A 12,347-nucleotide genomic window follows, 5' to 3' on the forward strand; every position below is an offset into this window, starting at 1 on the left:
TCTGGAAAGTAGATAGGAGTCAACAGTAAAATCACCAATAATTCATCAGGCTTAATTACATTAGTTCATCATTACCATCCAGCTTTATCCAAATAGCTTGTGGGTGTGTGTGCAACTCTGCTTCTGAGGCTTGAATTCAGGGTCTCAAACTCTTGATTAGCTGTTTTACTCAATGCTGGCACTTTAAGAGCCATACCTCCAATTCTGGCTTTTTGCTAAAGGAAAGAGTCTTGGTTTTGTCTACCTGGGCTAGCTTTGAGCCAAGATCTTGAGATCCTCAGATTTCAGAGTAGCAAGGATTACTGACATGATCCCCAGCACCCAGGTTTCAACCATCTTTTTTCATCTCTCTTTTTTTTTTTTGGTGCTGGTACTGGAGCTTGAACTCAGGGCTTAAGCACTGTACCTAAATTAGGGTTTTTTTTGTTTTGTTTTGTTTTTTGCTCAGGGTTCTGCCACTTGAGCCACAGCTCCATTTCCAGCTTTTTTTTTTGGTGGTTAATTGGAGATGAGTCCTATGGATTTTCCTGCATAGGATCCAGATCTCAGCCTACTGAGTAGCTAGGATTACAGGCGTGAGCCACTATCACCCAGCTCCAACCATCTTCTTAGAGCCTTTTCTGTAGAAAAAGGGGAATCTCTTCAGGGTAGCATGTTGGCTGCTTATACCCAGAGATCTCAGTGTAGCTACCCCACCAGACTCTTGCCTTTTTCATACTTCTCTAACTAGCTGGTATTATTAGAGATAAGATACATAAATATTCTAGTTTTGAAATTAAGTGGTGGTCTGCCCAACCTGAGCTGATGATTCCTAACAGGAAATTGAACAGCGATTACAGCAGCAGGCAGCGCTCTCTCCTACTACGGCTCCAACTGTGTCCAGTGTCAGTAAACAAGAGACCATCATGAGACACCATACACTTCGGCAGGTGAGGAACTTTTCCCTGACCCTATCCTGATTTCTCTTGAGCATTTATCAACCATTTATTCTAATTTATCCTTCTATGGGAAGTCATACCACTCTACTAGACTCCTGCATCTTTTCCTCTTTTTTTTGGTCATGGGGCTTGCACTGAAGGTACTGTCCCTGATCTTTTGTTCAAGTTGCTTTACCACTTTGAGCCACAGTGCCACTTCTGGTTTTCTTGTAGATAATTAGGGATGAGTCTTAGAGACTTCCTGCCCGGGCTGGGTCTGAACTGCAATCTTCAGATTTCGGCATCCTGAGTAGCCAGGATTATAGGCACAAGCCAACAGCATCTATCTTTCTTAACTTCTTACCATGGTAAAGTTGTATTAAATGTCTGTTTATTATTACAGGCCCCACAGCCCCAGAGCAGCCTCCAGCGTGGTATACCCACATCTGCCCGCTCCATGCTTTCAAACTTTGCACAGGCACCCCAGTTGTCTGTGCCAGGTGGCCTCCTTGGTATGCCAGGTAAGAGGTATTTCTGCTGAAAAATTTTCTCAGCAGTCAACTGGTTAGTGCACAATTCTCTCTCTCTCTCTCTCTCTCTCTCTCTCTCTCTCTCTCTCTCTCTCTCTCTCTCTCTCTCTCTCTCTCTCTCTCTCTTGTTTCAAGTGGTACTATTTTTGTTTGTGAGGGTTTTTTTTTGTTTGTTTGTTTTTTGGTGCCCTGTCTTAGGGCTTGCTCAAGGCCTAGGTGCTGTCCTTCAGGTTTTGTGCTTAAGCCTAGTGCTCCACCACTTCAGCCCCAGCTCCACTTCTGGCTTTTTTAGTGCTTAATTGGAGATGAGAATCTTATAGGCTTTTCTACCCAGGCTGGCTTTGAACTGTGATCCTCAGATCTCAGCCTCCCAAGTAGCTAGGATTACAGATGGGAACCACCAGTGCCTGGCAGCACTCGGGTTTGAACTGAGAGCATCGTGCTTATTTGGCAGATATTCCTCTTAAACCATCAATGCCCTCGACACTTTTGCTTGGGGCCTGTTGTCACCCATGTACTTGGAATCACCCACCTCCTACATAGCTGGATTTTTTTAGATTTGTACTATCCCACCCAACCCAACTAGAGTGCAGTTCTTTTTTTTTTTTTTTTTTTAAACTCGGGGCTTTGCTCTTGCTCAGCTTGCTTTTTGAGCCATGTCTCCAACTCAGCATTTTGCCGGTATTTTGGGGATGGAATGAATCTCCCAGATTCCTGCCTTGAGATAGCTCTGAGCAGTGATCCTCCATATCTGAGCCTTCTGAATAGCTGGAATTATGAGTCATCAGTACCCAGTTAGTGCACAGTTCTTTAGCAACTCCTTCAGGTGAATTGTTCCTTTCTTTTGTTTTTTTGTTCTTTCCATAGAGCGTTATTTCCTTACTCTGTTCTTTTTCAGCAAATGATAGCTAAATCATACTATACCACCCACAGTGCAACAAGGTCTTCCTAGTGATGATGACACTGTCCCTACAATTAAATTATAAATTTACTGTCTAATGCCTTCATAGGGCATGTGGATATTGATCCCTTTAAGCTAAGACAGCCAAGTCAATTGCTGATTTGAATCCAGCAATGCTTCTCCAACCATGAGTGGCCCCTAAATTAGAAAATTCATTGATTCTGTTCATTTTTAACAAGAATTTAAAATAAAAATGAGAAAGAAACATTTTGTGCTCCCCATGCAGGAAAATAGGTTAAAGACTGATTCTTTTTGTCTTTTTTTTTTTTTTTCTGTCAGTCATGGGGCTTGAACTCTGGGCCTAGTCACTGTTCCTAAGTTCTTCAGTTCAAGACCAGTGCTTTCCCACTTGAGTCCTAGCATCACTTCCAGTTTTCTTGTAGTTAATTGGAGATAAGAGTCTCACAGACTTTCCTGCCAGGGCTGGCTTTGAACCACCATCCTCAGATCTCAACCTCCTGAGTAGCTAGGATTACAAGCATGAGCCATGGGTGCCCAGCACCTTTTTTTTTTTTTGTCGGTCGTGGAGCTTGAACTCTGGGCCTGAGCACTGTCCCTCAGAGGCTCTTCAGCTCAGGGCAAGCTTCATGGACTTTCCTGCCCAGGCTGGCTTTGAACCACAATCCTCAGATTTCAGCCTTCTGAGTAGCTAGGATTACAGGCGTGAGCCACCGGTGCCTGGCATTTTTTTGTCTTTATCATTGTTCTCTTAGCACTGTTCAGCCAGTCTCTTCTATACCATCAGGACTGTGTTCATTCTTCCTGATCATATTAAAATTTCAGGAAACTCTTTCCTTAAAGTTTTTTTTTTTTTTTTTTTTTTTTGGTCTGGTCGTGGGGCCTGAACCCTGGTCCTGGGTGCTGTCCCTAAGCTCTTCAGCTCAAGGCTAGCGCTCTACCACTTGAGCCACAGTGCCACTTCTGGCTTTTTTCTTTTTTGCTTATGTGGTGCTAAGGAATCGAACCCAGGGCCTCAGGCATGCAAGGCAAGTGCTCTACCACTGAGCCACCTTCCCAGCCCTTTTTCCTTAAAGTTTATGAGGGTATTTCATAGTGAGAAAAAAAAAAACTAGCAAAATCTGGTTAGGTACGGGCAATTTCTAATATTTCCTATCCATCTCCATCCTTACAGACGGCAATATCATTCTCTTAATTCCTGCCCTCCGCTTTTGTCTCCTGGGTCTAGGTGTCAACATTGCATACTTGAACACTGGCATCGGAGGACACAAAGCTCCCAGTTTGGCAGACCGACAGCGGGAATACCTTTTAGACATGATCCCTCCCCGGTCTATATCGCAGTCCATTAGTGGACAGAAATAACGCCTGTTCCACTTGTACTGCCTAACCTTGAACCCTTTACCCCTTTCCTCTCCTGTTGCTCCCAACTTCCGTCGCATGCAGTGCCTGTACTGGTGCCTACCATACACGGAAAGCAAAACTGAAAAAACAGAAGACAAAAAATAGAAATCAACAAGAAAATACACGCCCTGCCCCACCACCTCCCCTTTGTTTCATACTGCTGCGATCTGTTATCCTGCCACTCAATCTTCTCTCTTCAATTCTTTAACAATGAGGTGGATCTTTGCCTCTGATAGAGGTCAGAATGAGGTCCTGGGGAGAATTTAAGCCCTCTGTCATGTGTTTCTAAAGTTTGTTTTATGCTATAATTATTACCATTTTTAATTATATTGTGTGTCCTCCCTTTGTTCAGTGGACGGTTATATCTCCCCCCACACACAACTTTTTTCTGTTTTCTTTTTGTCCCTTCCCTCTCCTCATAATCTCTCCCCTCCTTCTTCCCTTCCTTCCTGATTTTTTTTTTTTTTTTTTGTAAACATAAATGACATTCAGTTCAGTGATAGGAGCATTGCAGGTTGCAGTAGGGTCCTCCACTGCCAAGTAGGACATGATTGAGAGTTAGAGGCAGAGGTTTTGAATGCACTTAACCTGAGTTGTGGGGTGAATGACATCAAGCAGGAGGAATAATACCCAGTTGTGGGTGTTTGGGGGCTGGACTGTTGGGGAGGCAGTGTTTAATATTAAAGTCAGGCTCTAAGGATGAGGGGGGGAAAGCCTAGAGAGTGAAGCTTTAAAATACTCTGGAGTTTATCCATGTGAGGGGGCAGGGAGGTATCATAATGTAACATAATGGTAAGCCAAGGAGGACAGAGCAGGGCCTGGCCTTCTGGAGCTGGGGGATTAAAATTGGTCTCCAGGGGGAGCATGAAAGTATTCCAGGCCAACTAGTCCAAAATTGTTTTCTCTGTAAAATTTTTCCTACCCCACTTGCATCCCCTTGTTGAAAATCATAATCTTCCCTCTCCCCCCACCCCCCAGCCCCATCTATAATAGAGAGGAACAATTGTTCCCAAGCTGAAGTTGGCTGGATTCCTACAAGTTGGAATGGGCATGAGTCAGATGACAGAAAGAAAGGAGAAAACAGGAGAATGAGATATCTCCCCCAACACTTGAGATTCTCACATTTGTCTCTCCCGTTGCCCTCTGAGTGCCGAGATGGTTGAGGGCCTCTAACCAGGTTGGAGTCCTGCCCTGACCCTGCTGCACTGACTGCAGAACCAGTTGCTCAAAGCCAACCAGCTCATGTCAAAGCAGCTGTGGACCTCTGCTATCCAGGTGTTGTCTTCTCCTTCCCCCAGAATTTTTTAATTTTGCTTTTTTATTTTGTTTTATTCTTCAGCGCTACTAATGTAGAGAATGAATTGAATTGTGCAATGTTGCAGATCTGGGGATTAGAGAGATTAGCATCCCATTTGTCCACTTGGTTGGGTAAGAGGGAGGGGACCAGGGCTGCTTTTGAGGTAAGAGAAGCCCCTGAAAAGCAGGGTTCTCTCCTTGTGGTGTACATGCTCTAGACGCTGCCCGGATGCACTGGGAAACTCTTCACACAGAGGTATATGGAGTTGTGTAATATTTTGTCACCTGAGGAAGTCCCCTCATTTTTATTATTAAAAATTAATTTTTTAAGTAAGAAGGCACTTTTAAAATTACACACACAAACTGCACATCTTCCTCATAAGATTTAGGGTGGAGTGGGAGAAGGAGCTGAAATCAGGCTCAATTCCCCCACTTTGGCCTTTATTCCCCACACCCCAGTGCACTGTGGGTGATTATACTGGCCCTACGGGCCTTCCTGGCTTTTTTTTCTTTCCTCCTCCCAAATTCATTGAGCACTTAATAAGGAGCAGAGATGCAGCCAGTGTCTGGGCTCCCCACGTGGTGGAATGATCTGGAAGCTAGATGCTAGTAAAAAGTAGTGTCATCAGGTCATTTCCAGTATTTTTCTGGGGAATGTGGTACCGCTGACGGTAAGTGGTGGGAGAGGGAGGGGGGTAATGGAAGTGGGTCTAGGGTTATTTTAAAATTATATATATATATAAATATATAAAGATATATTCTTACATCTTTTCTTTGCCCTCTGTGCTTCGAAAGCACTGGTTTTGCTTTTCTCTCTTCCACAAAATTGGAAGCTTTTTTTTTTTTAAATATTTTTTTTCTACAGGTCATCTAGCCTTGTGGCATGTCTGTCTAGCCTCTCCCCACTCCATGATGAAGTGCCATTTCTGTTGTCTCCCTGACCCCCAGCTCAGAGGTGCTCAGAGGTACAAGGTGCCCAATTTTGTCAGTTGAGATTAAAAGGAACAGAGAATGTGCAATACCGTCTGGCTGGGGGCTGTCCCTGCCAGGAGCAAAGTCCCTTCCCTGGGAGCTAGGCCACCTTGAGTGGGGTATGGAAGTAAGATGTGTAGAAACAGGGAATGGTGTGGAAGAAAAGCCTATAGTCCATTGCCTGCTAGGTGCTTCGGCCATAGGGGAGAGGGTGGAATCTTCCCTGGTTTTATCTCTTCAGGGTCAATTACATAGAAGCTGCTTGTTGACTAATATAGCTCTGTGACCCTTTGCTCAATTGCTGAGGTTTGAATTCTTACTCTCTCTTCTCCCTATTTTCATACCCTACCCAGGGATTAGTGATGGGGGTAAGGTCTCCTTAATCATGATAAAGTATTAGCCTTCCACCTCCCCTTCTCTCCCTCTCCCAGTCCCTTTGTCTTCTTCAAGTCTGAACTTTTTCATCATTGATTGCCTGTGTCCCTCCAAGTCCATCATTACTGTCATCCCCAGGCTTTGGGCCCTGTAGACACTAATCCTCATGCCCCAAGAAGAGGAGGAGAGACTCTGGATTCAGACAGCTGTCCTTATGGAGCTCTGAATTTCAGGGTATTAATAGAGTGGAGAATAGAGTTCTGCCTGGCTTCCTCCAGACCCAGAGGCACTAAACGCAGTCATTCACGGTGGTGTCTTAACTCCATAGAAACCTGGAAAGATGAAATGGGTGGATTAGTGATAAGGCTTGGTAAAACTAGGGAACAGAGGTCCTTATTTGTCAGTTTTCTTTTGTCACTTGACCACAGCATCAGGACTCCCTCCATCTCTGGAATAAGTATTTTCCCCACATTTTTGGATACATGTATGGTAGACATTTTTTTTTTCTTAAAGACACAGATAAATGTTTTCTGCTTTGGTTACCCTTTCCTTTCCCCTTTAAAAGGAATTAGCTATAGAACTGCTTTGTAAAGATGCTTCTTGATATTTTACTTTTGTTCCTTTTCCTCAACCATTCCCTTTTCTCCCCATTCCTCCAGAAGGCATAACCTTCTTTCCATACCCTCTTCCCCCACCTGGTCCTAGGCTCCCTTCCCTTCCATCAAGATCTTCATTAGCTTATGATATTTGCTGCCGAGATGTTATAACAAGGACTCATTCGTGTATATAAGCTATTTCTTGATCCATTTAAAAGGAATTGTACATTGTGTAGAAAAAAAAAAAAACGAAAAAGAGAAAAAAAAAAAAAAAGCCCTAGCCATGGATATTGTGAAACTGTGTTATGTCATTTTGTAATGTGCCCGTTTGTGTATGATCCGTGCAAAAGGGTTTCTGGGGAAGGGGAGGGGGTAGGGAGGCAGGGCTGTGGAGGGTGGGTAGGGGAGTCAGCCAGGCCCAGAAAACTGAGACTGGCACTGCTCCAACCCAGTCCTCCTTAGAGATGCCACCTCCCCCACCACCCACCCCTAATTTGTGCCTTGCCTCCCCACCCTGGAGTAGTCCCTCCGGGTCACCAGCACTGCCTTGGCAGAGCCCACTCCCTACCCTAACCTGCCCACTCTCCTTACCCCCCAGCATTTGGTTGATTCTGTGGGGAAGTGCTGGGGGTTGGGAGGTAGCCGAGGAATGGGCAGTTCCCGGGGGCATTGAAACCAAGTATTATTATGAATTGTAATTGTATTTGCACTGTTTTTTTTTCCTCTGATTGCATCAGCATATATACAATATACCTGTATAACAAAATTAAGTGTCAACCTTTCTTATGCAAGGGATTCACCCAACCCCCTAAAGAAACGAACCCGATCTCCTGGGCCCTTGAGGGTGGATGATGAAGGGACAGTAGATGGGATCCTAAGGAGGTTTCACCTGAAGAGAACCACATCCACCTGCCCAGTGCAAGGTTGTGTGCGTTTAGGCGAGGCTGGGCTTCTGTGAAGACCAGGGAGGATGTTGTGTGTTGTGGAGGGTAAGGAGAGCCACCACACAAAGGGAGGCAGTCTGGAGACTGGGTTCTCCTACTGACTTGCTGTGTGATCTTTTTTCATTTTCTGGGTCTCAGTTTTGTTGGTTTTGTTATTGGTTTTGTTTTGTTTTAAATCAGTGAAGTGGGGGGAAATTTTGGCCACCAATTTAAAGTTCTAAGCTTCCTACCTACCAAAAACAAAAAACAAGGCAAGGGAAGTGTTTGGTTGAAAACAAGGAGGAAATAAAAGCATTCAAGTGGTTTCTTCTGTGACGGTGCCTTTGGAGAGCTGCCCATCCCCTACTTTAACCTCAGTCTGGGAGAGGCAACAATGATGTGTCTAGGATGTCAGCTCAGTGACATCTCTGCCATCTGAGGGTAAGGACCAGGCCCCCAGCCCCACCTAACAACCAGCCATAAAGCCTGCAAGGGTGATTGAACACCCCAGGTTGGTGGTCTAGTTATTAGCTGCTTTGGTGAAATAGGACTTGGAACTTCCCTTATCACCTTAGTGACAAAAGAGAAGAGTTCAGATGTAGCCCACATCTTTCCTTCCCTCAGATCTGGTCTGTACCCCCTATGGGCAGCCGTTTCACAGTCTATCTTCTTTAGGGGCCCATTTAATTTCCCCACAGCCTGGGCTATTCCCACTCTCCAGGTTCTTGGCTGGTAAAGTCTGGAGAGGACGGATGATGGGTGAGGCCTTGGTAAAGGTGGAAGGATAGATTGGGGTGGGTGGGGTGCAGGGAGGGGGGATGGGGAATGGCCTTCCCTGAATCGGGTGGGTGGGAGGGGAACAAGACCCTTTTGCACAACTCTCTTTAAGTTTCCTTTTTTTCTTTTTTAACTCATTCTAATTTTCTGCATTGTGTTCGGGAAATAAAGTGAAAAAACTTAAGACCAAGAGAAACTGGTTTTCAAAAAGGCAAATATACTCCCATCTGTTTCAGATGCTGCTGAGCATTTCGGCAGTGACAGATTCAAATAATAAGCTAATTTTTGGAGAAAGGATTAAAAGAAAAAAAAACTTTGTAATATTTATCACTTGCAAGCTATGTTTAATAAAGAAAGGAATGGTTTCTAAACTTTCCTGTGGCTTGTGCTTTAGTCATATGGGAATGGGAACAGTAGTTTGGTGGGAGAATTTTAGGGGTAAATGGTTTATGGTTTATATACAATCCATAGGTACCTCTCATTCATATCCTGCAATTATGATGATTGTTTTACCTACTTATATGTTTTCCCCACTTCAAATGTTCTAGAAGCCACTGACCAAAAGTATTAGAAGTAAAAGATTGAGTTCCCGCCCGGCGCTGGTGGCTCATGCCTGTAATCTAGCTACTCAGGAGGCTGAGATCTGAGGATCGCGGTTCAAAGCCAGCCCAGGCAGGAGAGACCATGTGACTCCCATCTCCAATAAACCACCAGAAAACCGGAAGTGGCGCTGTAGCTCAAGTGGTAGAGCGCTAGCCTTGAGCTGAAGAGCTGAGGGACAGCGCCCAGGCCCAGAGTTCAAGCCCCACAACCGACAAAAAAAAGTTTGAGTTCCCCATTCTCTCCCAGAGAGAAGTGTTCCCCCGGCTGACCTTGGTTCATTCATCACACATCACTAGTCTCTAGTTTAAAACTTTTCTCCAAGCCAGGCGTCTTGGCTCACGCCTGTAATCCTAGCTACTCAGGGGGCTGAGATCTGAGTATCATGGCTCAAAGCCAGCCCAGGCAGCAAATTCCTTGAGACTCATCTCCAATAAACCACCAGAAAACCGGAAGTGGTGCTGTGGCTCAAGTGATAGATCACTCGCCTTAAGCTGAAGAGTGTAGAGTAGCGCCCAAGCCCCAGAGTTCAAGCCCCACGACTGACAAAAATAAATTTCAAAAAATTAAAAAAACAAAACACTTTTCTCCAGATTGGCTGGCAGCAAGTGTCCTTATAGCAAGTAGGGATTCTATTAGAGCCTACAGTGCACAGTATTAACCAGGTCCTTTTAAAAAAAGTATTTACATTTCCAATAAGAGGAGAGGATGTCATCCCCTTGGGGATGTGAAGTATGGGTGTTTCTAGCTCTTTCCTCCCATACTAAGGTACAGTTAAATAGCTTCTGCACCTTGTGTGGAGGAACAGAGCCTGGCCTTACTGGAATCTTACTATTACTCTATGTGAGCCCAGAGGAGACAATATTTGAGGTCCTCTAAGACCCTCCTGCTTTTTGGCACAAAATGGAGGGAGTGCCTGGGGCTTTGGTTTTAGGGCTTTAGAGCTGAATGAGGAGCTGTGGAGGGCTACTGGGTGACTGGCAAAGGGAGGAGTGGAAAAGATGCCCTCAGGGCCACCTTCCCATTGAGACGGATAGCTAGAGTGTCTGTCCCATAGCTCTGCTCATTCTAAAGGGATTCAAGACCGTCCCAACCCCAAATCAAATTAATGGTAATTAAACGGGAGGGATACCATCTCTAGTAGGGGCCTGGGAATTTGGTTGCCCAGAACAGCTCATATGAGTTCAGTTCAGGACTCAGGTTGTAAGAGGTGATCCAAGAACTCAGCCATAGGGCACAGGTTGCCCATCCCTGGGTTAGGCCTCAACCTGGGCGCGAGGGAGACAGATTTTAGATGAGGCATTGTGAGTGGAGCTGATAGAGCCCTTGCCTTGCCTCTCCACTCTGGAGGGAGGACCTTTAAAGCGTTAAATCTTTGGGTAGATTCATATTTGGATCAAGGGGTTATGAAGCAGAAGTGATTTGGTTTGGAAGAACTCCCAACTGAACTTGGCTCAGTTTGAGTCATTTGGTATATTGTAGGGGTCACCAGATTTTCCCTGCCCCGCCTGGGAGAGAAACCTCTGGTTTTCTCCTGACTCCGGGCTGACAGGGACTTCTTTGGTAGCATCTGGGAAACAGCCAACTTGGAGGCCTTAAGCTATTGGCAGCTGTTCCAGGGTTACCTGTGGGTGGTGGAGCAGCGAGACTAATATCCCAAGGCCTCAGGTACCACCAGTTCTCCCCACCAACTTTCCACTTGAACCCCCTCACCTGGGTGATAAGCTCCATTTTCTTCCCTGACTTTCCTCCACTCTGAGCCTGGCCTCCATAAGACCCAGCCCTGACTGAGGCAGGCTGAGCTGTGGCCTGGCATTCTCGGGTTCCCTGTCTGCAAAGGGAGCTGCCCGGTCGGAAGATCAGCAACAAGGCCTTCTTGGAGCCTCCACTCCCCAGGGATGGAGGAGGGTGGCCCACTTCTTCCACCTCTGGCCTATGCCTTGGGAGCTCCAGTTCAGTCCACCCTGCTAATCTAGCTCGCCAGGCCTCCTTCCACTCCCCGCAGCTAACACATTCCTAAGGAGAAGTGCTCCTTCCTGCTCTGGCCTTATGATGATACATTGGCCCTTACCTGTGTCTCCAGCCAAGGAAGAAGCAGAACATGCAAGCGATGGCAGCCAGGCCCACGTGGGTGCCCACGACCACCCAGGCAGTGAGTTGCCCTCACCCTGGCTACAAGGGCAGCTAGCCTTGGACCCTAGACACAGCCATCTGTCAGAGGCCTAGGTGGAAAACAAAGCCTGGTCCTGCTATTCCCTTAAGACCAGGAGTCATAGGTCTCAAGGGAGGGGCTTTCTTTGACCACAGCCCTACTACCTTCCTACTGAACCCCACTCTCCAGGGGTGGCCAGGGGTACATCACGCAGAGAGACGAGGTACACTGGTGTTCCCATGCCCCAAACCATTGAACGCCTGAAGCTTGATCTCATGGAATGCAGCCGGCTCCGCAGGGAGCAAGGCAAATGAGGGAACAGGAATCTCGGTGGACAAAGGGTGGAATAAAAAGATGGTACACCTTCCAACAATGGTATAAAAAGACATAGAGGCCAGGTGTCTGTGGCTCATGCCTGTAGTCCTAGCTACTCAAGGGGCAAGGTCTGAGGATTGTGGTCCAAAGCCAGCCTGGGCAGAAAAGTCCATGAGATTGTGTCTCCCATTAATGCCACCAAAAAGCTGGAAGAGGAACTGTGGTTCAAGTGGTAGAGCACTAACCTTGAGTAGAAAATAACTAAGGGACGTTTAAGTATCCATGGTTCTGAATTCAAGCCCCAGGACCAGCCCCCCCCCCAAAAAAAAAAGATGTAAGAATGTTGGCACTTATCTATAAGCCTCAGCCACAGCCATGCAGGAAGTTGAGACAGGAAGACTGCGTGAACCCAGGAATTCAAGAGTAGCCTGGGGAACATAGATCTTGTCTCAAAAAAACAAAAAAGTACAAAGCATCAGGGCTTCACTAGGTCTGTGTAAAGGAAGGAACTGACACTGCTGGCCAGAAGAAGAGGCCCTTCAAAACAGATGGCTGGCAGCTTCCAGTGAGAGAG

At 46.0% G+C, this 12,347-nt stretch overlaps 1 protein-coding gene across 4 annotated transcripts in view; it reads left to right on the forward strand.

Annotated features, from left to right (window-relative positions):
* The window catches only part of LOC138809117 (transcriptional repressor p66-beta), an 89,962-nt gene extending 80,885 nt beyond the window's left edge, over positions 1 to 9,077 (forward strand). For all 4 annotated transcript variants that reach the window (XM_069995537.1, XM_069995538.1, XM_069995535.1 and 1 more), the window contains exons 9-11: positions 819 to 929; positions 1,321 to 1,438; positions 3,595 to 9,077. In XM_069995537.1, coding sequence (XP_069851638.1) covers positions 819 to 929; positions 1,321 to 1,438; positions 3,595 to 3,728 — 363 coding nt within the window. In that variant the 3' untranslated portion in view covers positions 3,729 to 9,077. The remainder of the gene's footprint in view (positions 1 to 818; positions 930 to 1,320; positions 1,439 to 3,594) is intronic.
* Positions 9,078 to 12,347: the final 3,270 nt, after the last annotated feature.

Source organism: Dipodomys merriami, unplaced genomic scaffold, assembly GCF_024711535.1.
Source record: "Dipodomys merriami isolate MVZ:Mamm:240054 unplaced genomic scaffold, mDipMer1.0.p SCAF_485, whole genome shotgun sequence".
NCBI lineage: Eukaryota > Metazoa > Chordata > Mammalia > Rodentia > Heteromyidae > Dipodomys > Dipodomys merriami.